This window comes from Anthonomus grandis, chromosome 2 (assembly GCF_022605725.1).
Source record: "Anthonomus grandis grandis chromosome 2, icAntGran1.3, whole genome shotgun sequence".
In the NCBI taxonomy this organism is placed as follows: domain Eukaryota; kingdom Metazoa; phylum Arthropoda; class Insecta; order Coleoptera; family Curculionidae; genus Anthonomus; species Anthonomus grandis.
The window spans coordinates 40156689-40179837 of NC_065547.1; the positions used below are offsets into that span (position 1 = coordinate 40156689).

General features: G+C 30.1%; 2 protein-coding genes across 2 annotated transcripts in view; both read left to right on the forward strand.

Annotated features, from left to right (window-relative positions):
* LOC126748396 (lachesin) overlaps window positions 1-23149 on the forward strand; it is a 776345-nt gene that overhangs the window by 13659 nt on the left and 739537 nt on the right. The window lies entirely within an intron of this gene.
* Window positions 20724-21735, forward strand: LOC126750570 (uncharacterized). Its single transcript, XM_050460219.1, has 3 exons — window positions 20724-20787; window positions 20996-21370; window positions 21542-21735. The coding sequence occupies exons 1-3, from the start codon at window positions 20724-20726 to the stop codon at window positions 21733-21735; spliced, it is 633 nt and encodes a 210-aa protein (XP_050316176.1).

Below are 23149 nucleotides of genomic sequence, written 5' to 3' on the forward strand. Positions count from 1 at the left end.
TGCTTGAATTTTTTTGAAACTCCTTGAATTTTTTCTATCGAATACTTATGAGTATATAACAGAAGCGTATTCAAGTTTAGAATGTACAAAGCTAAAAAATGTATAATGTTTCTATTGCTTCTATGTTATTAAAACCCCGAGAGTTGTATACTTATCAATCACTATCAACAAATCGTCCTGTCAAAGAAATGCTTTAGGTTCGAATTTTACATTTGAACAACATTATAATTTTTAACTTTGATTTGAAAGAAGACAGAGCTGATGTTGCGCAGATTAAGAAGATGCTGACTGACTTGTGCGAAACTACCGTCAATGTGCTGACGCTTAGTAAATTTGGGAAGCAGAATCGTAACGGGCGTCAGGCTGTTAAGGTGATTCTTGATAGTATAGACGATGTTAGGCTTGTTTTGAAGAACAAATTAAAGACTGCCGGTAAATTCTTCATCGAGACGGACATGACGCCTCGGAAGCGTAATGAGATTAAGGCAGCCAAATCGGAGTTAAAGCGATGCAAAGAGGAAGGAAAAAATAATTATTATATAAGATACATCAACGGTTTCCCCAGAATTGTAGCAAAAAACTAGATTCGCCTTTATTTTCACATGCTAGTGATGCTCACTTAACTTGTTTTTATCAAAATGTTCGTGGTCTTAACCACAGATGTAAATAGCTCCGCTCCGTGTGGAGCTATTTACATCTGTGGTCTTAACACTAAAACCGAGACTTTTTTTCTTGCCGCCACTGCTCAGGATTGTCACACCATATGCATCACCGAGACATGGTTGAGGCCAGAGATATCTAGTGGTGAAATATTTTCAAAGACTTATGATGTTTACCGATCGGACCGAAAATTTGAATCCGTTAATACCACACGCGGTGGCGGAGTTCTCTGTGGAGTTTCTAAGAACATTGTGTCTGAAAAAATTTGTTTGTCTGATTTTTGCAACAGTATGGCGCCCTCTATCGATGTTGTTGCCTGTAAATTTACTATTAAGTTACAGATATTTTACATGATTGTTTTGTACATCCCAACATCTATCACATCTGCAATTTTCGAGCAATTTCTGGATCAGTTTACACTTTTAATATCAAAGCTAAACCATAATGTAATAATAGTGGGCGATTTTAACATGTCTGATGATTTGTATCACCCTGCACAGGAAATTGATTTTACTATCTCATGCCAACATGTCCATAATTTTCACCTTAATAAGAACTTATCTCATTCTTTTACCCTTAGAAAGGTCAACTTACATCTCCTTTACGACTCGATCCTTGAAGCTGCTGGTCTACTGTTTATTTATCTTCTAACAATAATAATGCATGTGGAGCCTGTATGATATATTGAATGGCATATTTACCGCACATATTCCTCTTAAGGAGCAACATAAAAGAAGATTTCCAAATTATTATTCTCAAGAACATTTATAGGAAAGAAAAGGATTTCAAGGACTTTAAAATGTACAAGTCTCCATTCTTTTGAAATAAATTCCATTTTCTTAGATGCCTTATCAAACTACAAATACGCAATAAATATAAGTTGTATATATCAAACACTGAAAGGAATATTTCTATGAATCCATCTAGCTTTTGGAATTTTATTGGTTCCAAGAAGGCTGGCATCAGGATTCCTGGTATGATGAGGCTACCCGACGACGTGGTAATAATAGACCCACAAGACATAGTCAACATCTGGTGTAGACGGTGTACCTAGCTTCTTGGCTAAACATTGGTGTTCTGGCTGATCCGCTGACCTACATTTTCAACCTAATACTGTCAACAGAACAGATTCCTGAAATTTGAAAGACTACTCAAATAATACCTATTTTAAAAGTTGGAGACTCTGATCAAATCGTGAACTACAGGCTAATCTCATTACGCTATTTATTCACGTAAAGGAACTCATCTCTGTAGACCAGCATGGATTTTTTAGCGGGCGATCTTGTGTTACTAACTTATCATGTCTGTCTAGCCACATCTGTGAATCAGTTGATGTTAATACTCAAGTCGATGTTATTATTTATACTGACTTCCAAAAAGGCTTTGATCGGATAGATCACTATATTTTGCTGTATAAATTAACTCAGTATGGTTTTTCAGGGAGATTATTTAATTAAATTCATTCCTACTTGATTGGTAGATCTCAATATGTCGAATATGAGGGCTTTAAATCGAAACTTTTTAAGGTAACGGCAGGTGTACCACAGGGCTCGAACCTGGGTTCGCTCCTGTTTAGTTTTTTTATAAATGACTTGATTGAGTCACTCACTTGTCATAGGCTGGCTTTTGCCGATGATTTGAAGCTATATTTTAGTGTATATGGTTTGGAGAATTGTGTTTTTCTTCAAAACTGCCTAAATACATTAAAGGTATGATGCGCTGTTAACGGGTTAGGCTTGAATGCGGCTAAATATAGTGTGGTTAGTTACTCTAGATCAAAAACATCCTTAAATTTTAATTACTTCATTAATGATACTATTAGAGCAAATTACTGATCTTGGTATCACCATTGATCCTGAATTTACATTCGTTCCACACTTCAACAACATAGTCAAGTCAGCTCTGAGAAAGCTTGGGTTGATAATTAGAAGTTCTCAGAGTTTTACTTTGGAATTTACATTAAGACTGCTTTTCTGTTGCTTTGTGAGATCAAACTGGAGGTTGGCTGCATAATATGGAATTCGCTTTATCAGAATCATCTTGGTCTATTAGAATCTATTCAGCGTAGATTTGCTAAGTTTTTGGCCTTTGGGCAGGATGGCATATATCCAGATCATCGGCAACTATTGGAACGCTTCAATCTACATCCATTACATATTATAAGAATTTCTCTGTAAAATTCCTGCATGGGTTACTGAATGGATTAATTGATAGTCCTGTACTTCTTTCTGGTGTTTATTTCATGGCGCCTAGGCTTAATGCTAGACATCCCTTAACATTCTTTCTGCCAAGGCCTCATAATAACATGTTGTTGAGATCGCCGCTATATACAATAAGCGCTACATTTTATCGGATCTGTCACATCGGATAGTCTGTAATGATATAAATTTCTCTCCTGTTCATGTGATTGTCGATATCTTGGTGGATCATTACTCTTGTGATTAAGACCCATATGTTTAAGTTATAGTTAGTAGGGATATTGCAGTTAATTTAAATTAATTTTTTTGAATATGTGATTACCTTGTTAAATTTTTATATTTGGGTTCTTATATCATATTAATAGTTATTTGTTCTATTTTTTTGGATAACTTTTGAGATTGCAACTTTATTTTTTTTCTTTTCTTTTATTTTTTTAAAGGTTTGTTTTGTGTTTTTTTTTCTTTAAACTATATTTTTCATTATTTTGCAACTGTTCCCTGTTATTGGGCAAGTTGCCTATTGGAGTTATCTATGATAAAAAATGCGATTTTTTCACGAAAAAAACTGGTCTTTTATCAATTTTTTTATGCAATTCCGAAAATTTGTATTCCCTGTGAAAAAAGACTATTAAAGTTAATATACGTATAATTAAATATAACATCCTTTCAAACACAAACCTAAAGATTAAAGATGGTTTATATTAATGTTCAAAAAAGTACTCACATAACAATAAGATTAATTAAAAAACATCAACATGACTAACTACAAATTAATACATTACAATAATTCTTTAAAAGTTGAACGCCAAAAATTCCCCTACAAAATAGAAGGCACTTTTAAAGAATTATTTGTTATTTCGGATTTAAGATTGGTACATCAGGTAGATCTTATATAGCTTTTGACAATCTATTGAAAAATTTAAAACCTCATTGTCTTGGACTATTCTTACCCCACAAAGCATTGAACAAGGGCACCAACCTGTTTCTAAGTCTTGTGTCCTAATTGTAAACCTCTACATAATTATCTTTGTGTCATACATTTTTAATAATAATAAAAATAATAAAAGAAGTTGGAATAACAAGGGTACAAGTGCATTTTTCTAATCGTTTTGTATAAGTTCTTTATTCCGAAGGTAAGGCGAGTACTTGTTTGAATAAAAAGGATGCAAGTGATTTTAAGTAGCAAAAGACCCATCTACTAGCCATTGAAAAAACTACATAAATAAGAGTTTGCAATAAAAAGGGTACAAGAGCACTTTTTATTTTAAAGTAATATTTGTTATTGATTTATTTTCCTGGACCCGTATTACAGTTGCAGTATATACAAGTTGCCTGTGCTTTTTGAACATTTTTATTATTGATTAATTTTTTAAAATAAAATATAAATAATAAAATAATGAAAATAAGTATTTTGTATATTCTGCATTAATATTATGATAAAATGACACGAAATATTTAGGTCAATTGCTATAAAAAAATGTGAGGTTATGATTTTATAAATTCGTTTAAATGTATTTGAATATAAAATATTATTCGACCAATTTGTTTAGTAGATGGTATTTTATTATAATTCAGTATAAACGTTGCGTATTTAAGATCACTATAACTTAAATTATTTAGGCCGATTGAATTAGCGCTAAGTAGTTTTATTATTTAAACTTATTTCTGCTGGGTTTTTTACGATATTATATTGATATTTTTTTAAAAATTTAAGTAGACTAATAAAGTAGTCATTTTTAAATCTTCATCTACTTTTGACTCTGATGGGCATAAGTGCAACCCTAATAACACAGAAATATGCTAGAAACATGCCAGAAACATTCGTTTGCGACAGTAGAAACACGCTAGCAATGACCCTATTTTCTTACAGATAGTACCAGAAATGTTTCTGGCAGCGACCATGTCAACACTTAACGTCTGTATAAGATCTTATTTATTTGACATTCTAGAATGTTGTACATTTCTTTAGTACATGATATATTTTCTATGAAATTTACCATAAATGTTTCATTTAAACCATTTATAGTAATATTTTTTATTTAGTTCTTATTAAAATAAAAATCAATATATAGTTGATACCATTGAATATATTTTATACGTACTTTTATATTATAACACGTAATGAAAATTACACCTATCTTACATAAATATATTTTTTTTTTATCTTAAAGCTAGGGCTGTAAGAAAAAAAAATTGAGACCTGCGACTTAGAGTTTATTCAATACTATTTACTGTAAGAAAGAGTAACTTACCTGCAGAAGCAATACTACAATTAATTGAATTCACAAATGCGGCAATTAAAAGATAGGAAATTACACCGTTAAAATCTGACATATTAAACCATATATGAATACTTCTATATTTTTTCTTTAATATTCTTCTGATATTAAATTGCATCAAAAGTATTCGAACACGTTCGCATCACGTTGTCACGTCACACGAACAAAAACCCAAAAAGCGGCTATTAAACGGATTGAACCGGTGAAGATCACAAAACATAACCTTCAACGTATGTTCAGCTATCAAGAGCTATGTTCAACTATCATCAGCTATTAAGCGTCCATTTAAGATAATTTTCTATGAAGGTTATTTTTTGTGGTGAAGATGACCCGGCAGCATATTTACACATCCTCCTAGGCTATGGCACCGGGGTGCTGAAATCAATGAGGATGTGTAGTAACCGCTCCCAGGTTTCGGCACCGCGCTTTTCGCGATGTTATTTGCTGCTATTTTAAAAATGTTAACATGTTTGTGATGATTTAAACAGCAAGAAAATAAGATAGACATAAGATTTCAGACTTACGAGATTGATATATTATATTAAGAATTTTTTTATTAATTTTGTACATATTATTTTTTTTTTGTTAAAAGCTAGTGAATAGAAATAGAATTGGAAAAACTTTTATCATATTATGCCTTTTAAAATAATTTGGTGAAGATTTTTTATATGCTGCATCTCAATTAAAGAACTAAAGTACTTATAAGGAAGATACAATAAGTTTTAATATACAATATTTTTGTGACCAAATTCTTATAGTTTTTTATTTATTTGATTAGTAAAAAAAAGTTGCTTCTGTACATTTAATAATATTACAACATTGTATAATATTTAATAATATTACATAATTTGATTGGTGGAGGTAAATTTTGTTATTTTTTTATAGAGTAAATATGTTTGGTTTGCTTTTATTTTTTGTAGGTCAAAAAACTTTGGAGATCGCACTATTAAGAGTATGATAGAGATTATAAAGAGCAAAATCAATCAATTTTCTGAAAACGACATATATTCAGTTTCAGAAGATCCTTTCGTTATATGTATTTTAACACCTCTAATGAAACGTGCTCACCATGAAACCTTCAGCAATGAAATAGTATTCATAGACACAACAGGTCTTGTGATCAGTCAGGTTCAAACATAACTTAAGGTTGGTGCGATTCCCCTGGGTTGTGTTATCCATACTTCTCAAAATGAAGAATGCTACACCTATGCTTTTACGGCATTAAGAGAGCATACGTTAAAAGACAAATATGCCCAGCCAATAAGAGCATTTCGGCACAACAGAGGCGTAGCTTGCGTGCCGCCAAAATTCAAAATACGAATTTTTCGATGCCTGTCGTTAAACAGCGAGATTTGGCATCTCTGTCCTATATATTTGCTACTATAGGACTTTGTTTTGTTAGGCATTTAGATCGAAAAAGAAATGCGATGTGCATATAAAGGACGCTCAATAAAGAAATATTTGTAGCTGTTATAGATTAGTAAATTATTGATTTTTTTATTTATATTTACAGCATGATCAAGATTTTTAGGAAAATAAAAATAGACAGTTGTTGCATGGGGTCAGAAATTAAAAAAAAAAAAAAACAGAAACCAGTTATCCTCAGGACACTAAGTCTAGGTTTCTTAATAAATAAGTACAAGTGCATGAGTGAGAACAGTATATATACCGTGTAACGGTAACATTAAACCATCCATAAATTATGGCATTATTATTAATGATAACACTTAAAGTTTTTTTGGTATTTTTATTTTAGCTTGTTTTATAGATGTTTTTTATGGTATTATATTAAAATTTAGTGTAGAATTACTTGTTAGAATTAAACCGATACCTATAGCCATATTCCTATAGGTATCGGTAATTTAAACTTTTCATAATATAATAATTGTCAATGAACGTTTGAAAAGCATTTAAATTAAATAGCCAATTATACATTACTTAGGAGATTGCAATATGTGGATCAGATAATATCGAGTAGGTAGATGATAAAGATTGCCAGGCAATAAACAACTAAAACTATATGAATTTTTAAGAAAAAATCACCATATAAATAACATTTAAACTTTTATTTGACAATTAAAATCAAAATATATAAAACTTATAATCCTAAAAAATATGTGTATTTATTTTAATTTTCAAACTGTTTAGGCATTGTTTTGATAAAATCAATGATGACAAAAAATGATGATGCATCATCATAGCGGCCAAAAGAAGTAAATATTTCATAAATATTTTGAGGTTTGAGTATTGTGATGAAAGTTTTGAAATTAAACAATTCCCATCATATTTATTAAATATCTTAATGTCGACTAGCTTACTGAAATGTTTTAACCTTTAGCAAATATACTTTAAATTTTATAATAACATATTTTATAGTAAACTATACTATGGACTCTATATTATATTAACATGTATTATATTATATTATATCAACAACTTAAAACTAAAATGGTAGAGAAGAAACTAAATCCATCTAGCTTGGTTATAACCATATTATAAATATGGTTATATAATATTATAAACTAGCACTTCTGATCACAACTGATCCTACAAAGGATTAAAATTATGAATTAGTCTAGGAATATAAAAATAAATGCAATATTACCATTCTTTAAAACCTTAAATAAAATTCTTGAGGACCATGTCCCTTGATGCATATGCTTCCCCCAGACTTAATGTTTCTCATTTTACATAAGCTATTAAATCCTAAAAGTAAACAACAAAATATACAATTATGTCTGATAACTAAGAGTTTATATAACCTCTGATGTTTCTCCTGTTACAATTGTAAAATATATGTTATCCTCCATTCTCAAATTTATTTTGGATCTGGCAAGTATAATCGACTTCCCTATCACTTTGTTCTCTATAAGAGGTATATTCTTCAAAATTCCTAAAATTTAAAAATGATTGTTTTATCTTTATTTTATGGATATTAAACAAAAATGTTTGTTTAAACTATTAAAATAAGAAAATGTCTAGGTATCGTTGGTACACATTAATAATGTGTTCATACAATGTGTTCAATGTGACATATAATGTGTTCCTTGTATGCCTGGTCAAAAAATTCTGGGTGAAACTTCCTTCCTGAAACTCGCAGACTTCTCAGATTGCATTTTGTTGGCTAAAAAATACATAATTCCGATTAAACCTAAAAAAATTATATCTTACCTTAGTGTTGCCATAATTATCGTAAACAGAGACTGCAGCAGCTATAAAAGAAATTATAGAGGAAAGAAATCACTGAACAGTTTACTAGAAATTAAAAATCAAACACTAAAATGTTTCTTTTTGAACTCAAAATTAGCGTAGTACCGAATATTATAGACAACGCCGACAACGGAGTCAACATTAAGCACTATGACTGCTGTGAGCACTGAAATAGTGGCAAATTCGATATAAATAATAATTATCGGCGATAATTAAATAATTCAGGAAGCAAAGCAAATAAAATAAACTTTGCAATCTAGGTTAGGGAAAACAAAACAAAATTAATATGCCAATGCCAATAGACACGCGAAATTTTACGGACGTAAACGAAGGGATCAATCGGTATTTGGTCCCATCTTCAATTCTCATTGGCTGGGCATATTTGTCTTTTAACGTATGCTCATTAAGAGATGCTGTTAAGCAGTGTATGTTTTTTGAGAAATATCCATCGGTGATAATGACGGATGATAGTGCGGCTGAAGGTAATGCTTTAAACAAAGTTTTTCCAGCATCCAAACTACTTTTGTGTTCTTTTCATGTGTGTCAGGCAATGTGGAGGTGACTTTGGGATATCAATCGTTGTATTGAAAATATTGATAGGAAATCAATTATGTCATTATTTCGACAAAATTTATTCAAGCCGTAAGAGAGGGTTAAATTATGGCAAAGTTGCGCAATAATATTAATGCTTATTAAAATTCCGTTTAAAAAATTTGAAAAGAGAACGTTCGGAAATATCCGGAAAAAAAACAACATTTGTAAAAATCTTACCACTTGACCACCCTGTATTTAAATTTAAAAAAAAATAAACTTTTTGAGATAAAATAATTGCCCTGTATGATGTGCAATTAAAAGAAAAGCAATACATATGTGATTTAAAAACAAAATCTTATTCGTTAATAAACCACAATTTAATTATAAAATACGTGATAATTTTCACGGTACATCATATAATATACAGAGCAATTATTTTACGTCTTTTAAAAAAATTTCGTTTAAATCACCCTTTAGGATATATTGCAGCAAATAATAACGCTAACGTCTAAGTTATAGCTTGGATATTTCATAACTTATTTCTTTTTAAATTGTCTTGTTAGCTCAATTATTAAAATAGACATATTGATAATTATAATGTAGCAGCTATTTAAATAAAAACATTTTTACGTTGAATGTACCAATTTCGAACAAAATTAAAAAAGCACCAAACGGTCCTAATCTTACTACCCTTATCAAATAAGTTATAAATACTTAATCATACAATGATTATGTATTTTTTATTCAGAAAACAAAAATTAAAACCAAATTATTTTAAAGGTTATAGTATGATAAACGTACGAGTATGCCTATACCCTAAAAAAATGTAGGTAGGTATATTCCTTATTTATACAAAATTATTAATAAAAACCCTTATTATATATCTTTATGAATTAGTTATATTTTTGTTTTGGATTTTCTTGCTGTTTAAATCATCGGAAACACGTTAAAATTTTAAAAATAGCAGCAAATAACATCGCGAAAAGCGCGGTGCCGAAACCTGGGAGCATCTGTAGTTGAACGGTTACTACACATCCTCATTGATTTTAGCACCCCGGTGCCGTAGCCTAGGAGGATGTGTAAATATGCGACCCGGTACTTGAGACTGTTCATAGCGTCACTGCAGGTAGTGCTGCCAACGTAAATGTGGTGTCTTCTTGTTTCTCACCAATAATGTGGATTGGATACCATTTCTATGGCGGTTAATTTAAATAAATAATTTAGATAATTTTGGGATAGTTTTGCCAAATATCTGTAGACATTTAAGTAGTTCATAGAGTCCTTGCAGATAGTGCTGCCAACGTAAATATGGTGTCTTTTTGTTTCTCACCAATAATTAAAAGATAACTATACCATTTCTATGGCGGTTAATTTAAATACATAATTTAGATAATTTTTGGATATCTGTAGAGATTTAAACAAATGTTATGGTGAATTTATATTTTATAATTAGTAGACGATACTTACGTCAAAAACTGGACATTTTAAATTATTTATTTGCTGTATATTACATACAGGGTGTTCATTTAAAAACTTCTTACCACGGATTTATCAAAAACCACTGTTTAAAAAAAAAACTCGTTTTTTTTACGTCTTTGAATTCAAAGAGTGATTAAAATATTATTTAAAATTGTTGATTGTGGCTGTGAGAGGCTTATACCAAGAAAGAAAATATTATGTCAATGGTAAAAAGTTAGTTTGATGCCTACTTTCACTAAATACAAAGAAATCCTACTTCATCTCCTTCATATTCTAATAATTAAAATTACCTACATTAATGGTCATCAAAATTGTGACTGTAACGATATTAAGATTGTTTTTGAAAGTGTGTATGGTAGATATAGGCAAGAAGTAAAATAGTTTTTCGAATTTCGATTGTCCCTATTTTAAATTCACCATGACATTTTCAAATAATTCCCATGCTTGGGAATTATTTTACACCATTAACCATAATAACAATTCTACAGTCTCATATCCTAGAGATATGACATCTGCGTGAAGGGGGTCTCCAGAAGTTGAAAATGTCAACACTGGTCAGGCAATAAAAATCTATTAGTTGCATCCTAAGATGATGTTTGTAAACCCTTTATAGTTCTTTTTCAAAATGCAATGATATTGCTACTTTTGGTATAAGCAGCAAAGTTGGATCTTTAGGAACATTTTACATCGTTAGAAAACTATCAATTACGTATATTGTCAATTTTTCAAAAAAAAACACATGTCCAATATTCCGTAAGCCTGTCACTGAACGTAATATATTCTGTCTTTAAGCAAGGTATCACTAAGCAGAAATGGCAAGAACTTAAAAAAATAAACATAATAAAAAATAGATCCATCCAAATTCCAGAACATCTGTCCAACGTTCAGGAATTAAATAATTATTTTTCGTCGATGAATACCAATAATCAAAACATACATAATGAAACATTATTATCCTATCTAAATAACAAGCTCAATATTACAAATTCATTTTCTTTTATTTCTGTAGCAGATAGCGATATATTAAAAGTAGTTTATAACCATATAAAATCAAATGCAATTGGCCAAGATAAATTAAATTTAAATCTTATTTTATACTGTTGTCCATTTTTAATTCCTTATATTAGACATCTTGTAAACTTTTGCTTGATATCAGGTACATTTCCTAATTCATGGAAGCAAGCCAAAGTCAGTCCATTGTGCAAATCTTAAAAACCTTAAGGAATTTAGCGACCTTCGATCAATCCCTATCCTTCCTTGCTTATCCAAGATTTTAGAAAAAGTAATGGAGACTCAGATTGGCACTTTTATAAATCCTAACAATATTTTACCCGTTAAACAATCCGGTTTTAGACAGGGGCATAGTTGTGAGACAACTCTTGCTGAGGTCACTGATTCAATATTTAAATCATTAGATTTGAAAAATGCATCTGTTCTATCTATTTACATTTGTAACATCTACAAATGATCACCATATGTATGCGGATGATACCCAATTAATTTATAGCTTCACTATTCCTAGTACTGAGGAAGCTAATTCAAAAATAAATAGTGACCTTTAGTATTTATACAAAAAATCGACAAATATGCAGTTTAAACTTAATCCAGCCAAATGGAAGGATAACTATTATAGATAGTGCAAAAAACTTGGGTCTAAGTACAGATCAAAAATTACGATTTAAAGAACACATCACTACAAAACTTAAAATAGTCTATTCAACCCTAAAAATGCTTTATCCACACAGACATTATTTATATCAAATAACAAAAAAAACATTATGCAAATCCTTAGTCTTATCTCACTTTATCTTTTGTGACTCAATTTATGGCCCATGCCTTGATAATAAAACAAAACGTCGAATTCAAGTTGTTCAAAACTTCCGTTTAAGATTTATTTTTGGAAAAAATGTTTGTTTAATATGTAACATATTTAATTATACAATATGTGACGTAGCGCTGCATTTATGGTGTCATCTCTTCTTTTCTCTTCTTTACGCCTTGTTTTCTTTCGATCTTTCTTACTGTTCTCTCTCTCTTTCTTCCTCTTTATTTAGTAAATATATTCTTATACATATAATTATAAAAAAAATAATAAATAAATAAACAGTTTACTTCGTGGCTTCAACAGCCCCTACATAATTGTTATTAGGCTGAAAATTAGGCTATTTATTCCCCTATAATTATATTATTATTATTTCTTTTACAGCAATGTAAATATTGAATTGTTAATTGTATTGGGAATTAATAAACATTATTATTATTATTAATTACAATAAATATTATCCTTGACGATTATATGGAAATATCGTTTGCAACGGTTAATAACAAAACGTTAAAAAACTCTTTTCTAAAACTCCGTCTTCAATAACCTCATTCCACTCGAAGATTACTAAACAAGTGTCTATGAGCATAAACGGCGTCTCTGGTTCAACAAAATATCAAAGAAAGCCCCACATCCCGGAAATCGTTTAGGAAAACGCTAAAAGCTAGTTCGGGATATTTTTGGGAAATATAAAGCAGCTAAAGCTGAGAAGCTCTTTTGGTTGTTTCAGTGACGTCCGGGTAAACAAAGTGGGGAATATTGAGTTCGTTTGTTCCCTTTTTTGTGGTAAACAAGTGAGGGTTTTGGTTTGATTGGTTTTATTTATATAGAAAATGGATAAGCTTTTGATAGAAAAATTAGGGTTTTATTATGGTTTTTTATTTTGTTGGGTATAAGGTCACTATTATAGTAAAAATTCATTTAGGGAATACTCTCATACCCTCTGTTATTAAAGAGAAAAATATACTTATTCACGTATTTATAAATATGAACTGAAATCTTTAACGATACATTTCGTTATATATATTTTACTTCGTTAAATCTTAAATACAATAATTTACTTAAGATATAATAGATTTTTCTAAATATCCAGGAGTTTAAGCCTTATATTATATAAACTTTTATTTTGTCGTATAAGCTTTCTATTACATCTTTCTTTCCTCATAATGATTAGAATAAAATTTAAGATATCTATTAGAATAAGGTAAATTCTATTTTAAAATTTTTGTATATATTTTTTTAATAAAATATCAAGAACAAGGAAGTCGGCTATCAACCTCAGAGCGTAAAATTTATTAGTATATTTCTTGGAGTTAATGTAATTTACAAATAACAATTAATTTCTAAGGTCTATACCCGTAGCCGATCGATAGTTCTAGCCTGGACACTTATCCCCGCTTCCATCGATACCTCACAACAGAAGCCGAAATCATGCGAGGCGACGACCGCATCGCGATGGCAAAAATTCCGCGCTGGGGCACATATTTTGCGTTGATTCGAAATAATATTTTACTGCAGTTATTATTGTAGTTTATAGTAAGATTACACATTTAAAATTTTAAACTACCAAACTATTTTAATACTCGCTTTGAGTTTAAAAAAAAAAATAAAAATTCGGTATTTAAATTAGGTGGGTAAATTAACAATTTTATTTTTAACTTACATTTTACAATCTTAATTTTATTCAGAATAATGTCTACCTCTTGCTGCATTCCTGTTTAAGCTCAGAAAAATTAAAATGAATTTTAGTTTTTTTTTTGTTTCTTTTTTGATTATCTTCGGAATCATTCAAATTTTCGATTTTTTCAATAAGCAACAAAAATTTGGCGTAGGTACCTACCTAATTTTGTTTTCAGCATTAACATTTTTACGAAAAAGTAATACAGCAATGCAAAAACTTTTCCATCGCAACCAAGATAACCCACAAAAGTGTCACGAATAAGTTTTTGAAAATTTGTTTTTTTTTCAATAATCTTCAAAACCACATAAAATATAATATATATATTTTTTTGTATGGCATATTCTTTTACAAGTAAATAATGTGCAACTTTGGGGCAAATTAACCATTTTCGTATTTTGAGGGTAGACGAATTTGAAACACCGTTTATGTACATATATTTTTCCAATAAAATAAAAATAAAAAATATTTAAAACATTTATCATATACCTAAAAATACGTAATAATAGAAAAAATATATTATCTTGTAAAATGTAAAATATAAGGTCCCGCGGTATCTCCACTTAGTCGTTCCACTGTACGGCGTGCGCCACCAAATTTCGGCTTCAATTTTGACGCCACGAAACCAGTGTCACGGCTAGAACTCTCGATTGGCTACGCTATACCTCGTTATGGTAATATGGAAGAAAATATCATTAATATAATGCCAATATATTAAATTAAATTATTTTGGGAACAAATTATGAAACTGCTGCAGAATGGTTAAAACAGAAAATATTCTATTCGTCACCCTAATATTACAAGGTTGCATGTAACATTTCCAGGGAAATTTGGTTTGTAATATCACAAAGTACCATGTGGTGAGCCCTACACTATAATTTTGGAAATAAATTTAAAGCTCACATAGAACTCCGGTAATATAATAAGGAAAACCAAAGGTGTGTACCTAAAATTATGACAAATGGATATATCATAGTTGTAAGTTAAACATAGAACGTTAGAATATAAATGTTTAATAAAATAATAAATATTACAGGGTTCTATGTACTAATAAAATTTTTATTTTAGCTATGTGAGCTTAGGTTTTTGAATTTTTAATCTCTTTTTTTACTTTTTCACTTTTTATTGATTTTAGAATTAAAATTCGTAGTCGTTATATTAACATTCCAACCCGATCCAGTAGCAGTGAAAGCGAATGTGAAGAGTCAGACTTAGAAAGCCATTTAACTGGGTATATAAGTTATCATATTACTTTTTGGTTCTTAACCTATTGTTATGTTATATGTATATTACTTTAACCATTTTACATTTTCGGTGTGGTCAAGGAAAACGCAATAATGTAGATTTATGTTTTGTTTTAGAAACAATCCTGGCTGCTCTACTAGCTTGTATAAGGCTTCTAATTCTGCAATGCAATTTAAAGTAAACAGTAAATTTGAGATTAAAAAATCTTCTCATCCATCTTCTGTTCAGCTGCAAACACATTTTAATAGGTAAAAAATTGTTTATGTTTTATTTGGTTTTTTAAAACGATTTTTTACAAGATATTAGCAAATTTTAAATTATTTCCAACAAAGTTTTAAATTCTTGTTTTAGAAATGTTCCCGGTTGTTCCACTACGTTAACGCTAAACATCTCAAAACAAAAAGTGCCCTCAGTAGAAGATGATAATATTGAAGACCCTGAAACAGAATATTATAATTCTCATAACGCAGCAACCTCACATGATACTACGGATTCTAAAGAAGATAATTTGATAAATGAGACAAACAAAAAGTTAACACGCAAAAGACAAAAAAATACATCCGAATGGGCATGCAATATAAGAAAAACTAAATTTGATCGGGGCCTTAAATATATTTCTTCGCGAAAAAAGGCCGTTCCCGCCAGGGAGATTAAAAACAAAAAAGATTGTTTACAAAAATGCTTATTTAAATGCTCTCGAATAATAAGCGATGAACAACAAAAGGAGATTTTTAAAAATTATTATCTGCTTTCAGCTGTTGAAAAAAAGAACTATATTTTAAACACTACTAAAGTTGATAGTCCCTGGCGGAGAAGAAAAGGAAAAAAGCCTAATAATTCAAGAAAAAAGAGAACCTTCAGATATTATTTTGAGTTAAATGGTCAACCAATTCAAGTTTGCAAAGACTTTTATACAGGGACTTTATGTATAAGTCAGAAACCAATTTATACAGCTCACAAAAATAAAACGGTGACTAGCACATTGACTAAAAGTATACAGGGAAAACATCAGAAAAGGATAACGTCACCTGAAGCTATAGATTTTGTTAAAGAGTACATAAACTTGGTTCCTCGTCTGGAATCACATTATTGTCGCAAGAACAGTAACAAAGAATATGTCGAAAGTGCATTAAGCATTAAAAAATTATATGAACTTTAGGTGGATTTGGCAAAAGAACGCGAAAAAACTCCAGTTTCATTTTCTGTTTATAGGAAAACATTCTGCAATAATTTTAACATTGCTTTTCATAAGCCACGCAAAGACAGATGTGATACGTGCGAGAAAATAAAACTAAAAAAAATAAAAAATAAGATGACAAAAGATGAGGATGACAAAATATGCTGATCATTTAAATGAAAAAGAGTACATGAGAAACGAAAAACAAAAAGACAACGATAGTAAAATCCCAATACTGTGCTTTGATCTAGAAAACGTTTTAACATGGCCAAAAACTGACAAAAAAAAACTTTTTTTATAAAAGTAAACTAAATGCAATATGACTGGACACCTCTCCATAGGCAAAAAAGTATACTGTGCTGTGTGGAGCGAAGCTTTACATGGAAGAAAGGGAAATGACGTTGCAAGTGCGGTTTTCAAAATACTTGATAAAGTTATGCAGGACATTCCAGAATTTACAGAAATTATTTTGTGGAGCGACAGCTACGTTCCGCAAAATAGAAATAGTCTCATGAGTTATGGCCTCAGTCACCTAATTCAAAAACACAACAACCTATCAAAAATCACAATGAAATTTTCTGTTCCTGTTCATGCTTGTATCCAAGAAGTAGATGCAATCCACAGCTCAATCGAAAGGTCATTAAATAAGGTAGAATACTATTCTCCTTTATCTCTTTTACGATACCTCTTAAAAGTAAACCTCCATAATCCATATACAATTGTCCAAATGAAACAAGAAGATTTTATAGACTTTCAGTCTTTTTCAAGCCAACTCAACTACAATGCTGTGTTATTTTCAAAAGTAGTTTCTTTGCAGTTTTCTAGAGCGTTTTTCGAACTCAAGTATAAAGATATCTTTAACCCCACAGAAAAATTTAAATCTCTAAATTTACATCAAAGAAAATTGAGAAAAGGGCATGTTACAGCTGAAACAGAACAACTAATTATTCTACTGGAATTAAAAAGATGCGATAAAGCTATTCCCCTTGCATCAAGTAAAGTGGTGGCAATAAAGTCTATGTATAAATGGATTCCCGAGATGGACAGGCAATATTATGAAAGTATTTTTACCGTAAATAAAAGTTATATGCTTTGCCGTGTATGTTAAATTAAAGACTAGTTTTGTGTTACAAAATTCTATGTTACATTTGGAAAAAAGAAAATTTATTTTTGATATAACGGAATCCTATGTTTTTTTTCAATAAATTATTTTTTGAAGAAAGTGTTGTTTTTTTTGGAATTTTATATCAAAATAATTTATTTTTACTGTCCATTTAATTTTCTTGTTTAATAAAAAAGAAAAGTACTTAATCGTTTGCGTTTTAGGTAAGTCCATTTTTTTAAATCGATTTTTCCTAAATTATCATAATTGTTACATACAACCTTGTAATATTAGGGTGACGTATTGTCTAATGAGTTAACGTTTATGCTGAACGAAGAAGCTAAATTGCCGTTATTGGACACAAGAAAATCCATGTTGGTTGAGGCAAGACCACACTTAATTTCCAGGGAGATGGATTGGCAGAGGAAGAACTTTTGAATGGCCACCAAGAACTCCCGATCTAACATCTTTTGATTTTTTCCTATAGGGATATTTGTAATCCAAAGCTTATGTGTCCAAGCTCACGAACATTAAGATCGAGGAGTTAAAAACCAGAATAAGGCATAAGTGTAGACTGTGTATTAACATTATAATACGTATTTCAATTTTGAGACACCGTATTATAATATTTACATAAATCTTAATGAATGAGTAACAGATTTTATTATATATTAAATAAAAAAAAATATCTTAATTCTCTTGAAAATGGTTAATCACATAAACTTGAAATTTTGTAGTTATGTATAATTTAATACGTTTTTTAAAAATACGCCATAAAAATTAGGGTTGCTTTTGAAAAAAATTGTCGATAACTTTAATTAATTAATTAGAAATTTTGATTTTCAAAATTTACAAAGCAAGCCTTGAAACGAAACGCTTTAGCTTCCATGGAAATAAGTTATGACATCATATTATAAATTTTGACAGATAAAATTATCTACAATTTTAATAATTTTAAAATCATTAAAATTGAAAATAAATTAACGTATATCTTATTTTTGGGACACCCTGTATAACTTTGTTTTTAACAAAAAAGAGAGCAACTAAAATAACTAATCTATGTGCCTTAGGATTTTCTTAAGGAAAAAAAAGTTTAAAAACTACTGAATTTATTCCAATAAGTTACAGACTTACACTGTACACATACATATACTCCTTGATGAATATATAGATATATTTTAATTTTTTTATATTTTAACTTGACGTAAATATTATAGAAATACATTTAACTTGTATTGTTTCTTAATTTTGCAATTTTCTTTTTACCAATGGTTTAATTTTTTTTTAATAAAATTGGACTTTTTAATTTTAAATGATTTTTCTTGCCTTGTTAAAACTCTAAAAATTTACGCCAATGACAAAATAGATTTTTTTTATTTAATTTATTATTGAATGTTTTTTTATTCCTTTAAAAATGTATTATATTTAGACATGTTATTTCTTATAAGAAAATAAAAAATCATTGGAAAAAATTTTCCCAATATAACTTGATTTTACTTTCGTTAAAATTTTAACTACCTGTATTTCGAAATCAAATTGCTATTTTTCTTAATTAAAAAGTAAAAGTTATTTTCCTTGATATATATTTTACTTTAATCAAAAAAGGTTATGAAAAGATTTTTATTTAAGAGTCATCATAATCTAGACACAAATATGAAAACTATTTAATATTTTCAACTTTTTCTTTTACTCAATTATTTATCAAAATTGCCCTTTTCCTAACTGATTTTCTTTAAAGTCCTAATTTAATTATTATAAGCCTAGCAATTATTTTTTAATTCCGGGCCCTCAGATATTCAACAAAAAACCCAAACATTAAAGATTTTATTAGGATATAACAGGAAAATATGAATTTGCTAAATTCTACGTTAACACTTGTTGATCGTCATTTTTAATAAACATAAAATTACCAACCCAAAAAAGGAAATTAACACCAAACAAAAAGAAATCTTTTATAGCGTACTATGCCATTCGGAAAAGCAATTAAAATGGGGGGTGCGCCCAAAACAATAACACCGTTTCAGTTTTATGTGCCGAGACTGGCAGAATTATTCGGAAAACTTTTCTAATGTACACTGTCGGAACACTTAATGAGGTTAACTTTTGGCTAAAGTAATTGCACAACAGGCTAATTTCGTTTCCCAATTTAAAGTGTACAACAGAATGGTGTTTCGAATCCGATTTTGTTCGTTTTCTGGAAATTTAATGTTGGGTTTTCTTCTTTATTTCAAATGTTTTTAATTTTATGGCTTTGACTTTAAATACCTAAGGTGGTATTTAAGGTTTCCTCATAAATATCAAACTATGCTAGGTTTTAAGAAGAAATTACATAACTTTCTTAGCACACACCTATTTTTAGGATTAAAAATTCCATAGTTCTTATACAATCAACTTTATTTTAAAGAAAAAATCATATTAAGGGTGTTCGGAAATTACGCATCAGGATTTTGGCGGGCGATTTTACATAAAAAATTAATGTAAGAAACTTCGATACAATTTTCTCGAAAACTCAAATTTAAGGAAGTTACGGGATGTTAGAAGAAATTTCTTTTTCTTATGTAGATTATTACGGTCTGATTATTTTTTAATTTGTTTGCGTCTCTTTTGTAAGTTTATAATCTGTTTATCTTTTGTGTGTATTAGTTTGTTTATTTGTTTTGAAAAATGGGTGACGTACCTGTGAGCCATCTTTTGAATTTACCCCCTAAAAAACGAGCTTGTAAGAAACATTTTACGGTTTCTGAAAAGGAGGCAATTATAAATATGTATAAAGTATGTGAAGTAAATCATCCAGATTACAGCAAGACACAAAAAGTATCTTTTACAGCTGATGCAGCAGGTATGATATAATAAAATAGTCTTTACTTACTTACATGTATAAAAAACCTGTAAGTTGATTTTAGCTAAACTAAACTAAAATAAACTAAGGTATATTCTACGCACATTGGGCAAACGAACATTGAAAACAGCATTCTAATTTGGCTCACGGTGTAGAAAATATTAAAAGTCAAAAATACCCAAAAAAAAAACTATAGGCGTTTTAATTGACCGGCAGTTTTTTTAAGTAAATGGTTTTATGCCGTTTGAAAAAATAAATAAATAAAATTAATTACAAAATAAAAAATGTAATGTAATTTCATCAGGTGTTTCCAAAGGAGTATCTATAATATAGTCAAAAGTTATGAAAATACTCATACCTTTCAACCACCAACAAAGCATCATAGGGCGAGAGCTATTTTGATGAGCAAACAAAAAATGCCATCCGTAGAATAATCCATTCGTTTTTCCTAAAAAATGAGCCACCAACTGTCAAAAAGATTTTATCAGAACTTGAGAAAAATGAAGAAATTCCGAATTTTAAAGAAACAACTTTTCGACACTTACTCAGGGAAATTGGTTTTCGGTAAGTGGCAAATTGCCATATAATAAAGATTTAAAACAATTTGAGTAAAAAAAACAGAAAAGCTCACATAATTTTTTTCGTTACAGCCTTGTAAAAAGAAGTCGAAATAGTATGCTTAAAGAAAGGGATGAAATAATATGCTGGAGGTGACGTTATTTACGATCCATAAGAAAGGCTCGACAAGAAAATAGAAACATTTATTATTTAGATGAAACATGGGTGAACGCGGGTCACACGGTTTCCAAAGTATGGACAGGTACAACCGTAACCACCGCTAGAAACGCTTTTATCGCTGGTCAACTAGTTTTTGAATCAAAACAGACAAAAGATTATCACGAGGAGATGAATGCTCAAGTTTTTGAAGAGTGGTTCGAAAATATTTTACCTAGCTTAGAAAATGGCTGTGTTATTGTGTTGGATAACGCATCCTACCATACCCGAAAGCTTGACAAAACCCCCACATCTGCCACAAAGAAAGGGGATATTCAAAACTGGTTAATGACCTTGTTGGTTCACTTGGTTAATGACCTTTATCATATCTTGTTCATAATGAATGATGATAAAAGCAGAACTTTTGAAATTAGTAAAAGAAAACCGACACGCAGACACATTTGTAGTGGATGAAATGGCTAAAGCTACCGGCCGAACGGTCTTAAGTTGCCACCATATCATTGCGAGTTGAACCCAATCGAACTGATATGGGCGCAGATTAAGGGTGAAGTAGCTCGGAAAAATGTCACTTTTAAATTTGCAGATCTTAAACCACTTCTTGATCAAGCAGTGCAAAATGTCAGTCCACAAAATTGGAAAAATGCTGTTGCTCACATTATCAAAGAAGAAGAACGCATGTGGACTCTGGATGATTTAATGGAAATTCAGGTGGAACCACTTATTATAAATGTTGGCGAAGGTGACGATAAAACTTCTTCAGATTCTGAGAAAGATTAGTTTTTTAAAGGCCTGTGTGCCTGACTGTGTTTTTTTTGAATTATGGAATTTTGATTTATTAAAAATGTTAACGCCCTTTATTTTAGAGAGAAAGCATTTTTAAATCTATGTTGATAATTAGTTTATTTTTTACATATATTTTTGTAAAGAATCCGCCATTAAATTTTTGTGCAACAATAACGAATAACCCTGTATCATTACATTTGAAATATTATGTATTTACTGTAAATAGTTAACAAATTATAGTAAATTCATATTATTTACAAGGTATAGGGGTGAGCGTAAATCAAAACTCACACGGTGTTTCATAAGAAATTTGTAAAATAAGCCCTTCCAGTGACCTAAATATCTATAATAATAAATTTCTAATAATAAAAAATAAAAATAATACTAATCGATAAAAATACATTTATCGTATAATTATATACGTAAAAACCCGCTCGAAATCTACTCGTCTAATACAACAAAATGGATCGCGCATCGAACACTCGCTGATCACGCGCCAACCACGCGTTTTCCTTGGTGCATCTATTCGGCGCGTCAACTATAGTGTTTCTTTGTATTCACCCTACTAATTTGACGCTAGTCCTCAATGATAAAAGGCTTAAGCTATCCTTCACCTTGGGAAAATGACTCAGAGCATGAAAATATCTTTTAAAAAGGTGCTGAAACGAAATGCTTTACTTTTCATGGAAATGAGTTATGACATTATATTAGAAATTTTGACAGATAAAATTATCTGCAATTTTGATAATTTTTAAAATCATTAAGATGGAAAATAAGATGAATAATAATAATAATAATAATAATTTGTATTTCAACGCAGAACTACGCGAAATGCATTATTATTATGATGCAGCTGGGGGAAATGCGGTAAGAGCACAACGTTTGTACAGAGGAGCATTTCCGAATAAAAGAATACCACGATCGCAAATATTTAGTACCATCCATCAGAGACTAGGAAAATTTGGAGCATTTAAAATTAGTCGACATAATATAGGTCTTCCTCGAAGAACTCGAACTCAAAGAATGAAACTCCGTGTTTTAAATGAGATTGAGGATAACCCTACTCTTAGCGTAAGATCAATTGCCACTCAGGAAAATATTTCAAAGAGTACAGTTCATGAAATTTTACAAGAGCAACTCCTACATCCCTTTCATTATCAAAAGGTTCAAGCTTTAAGCCCTGAAGATCCAGTGGCTCGACTCAATTCTTGCAAGACCATTAGAAACCTTCATAATCAAAATGAAAAGCGCCTCAATGAGTGGAAAGATGGATTGGACGCGGTGGGTTTGTGCAATGGCCTCCCAGATTGCCAGATCTAAACGCTATAGATTTTTTCTTTTGGGGTTGCCTAAAATCTCTCGTTTATAAGGTTCTATTCTTGGAAACCGTAAGTCTTTATTCTTGGAA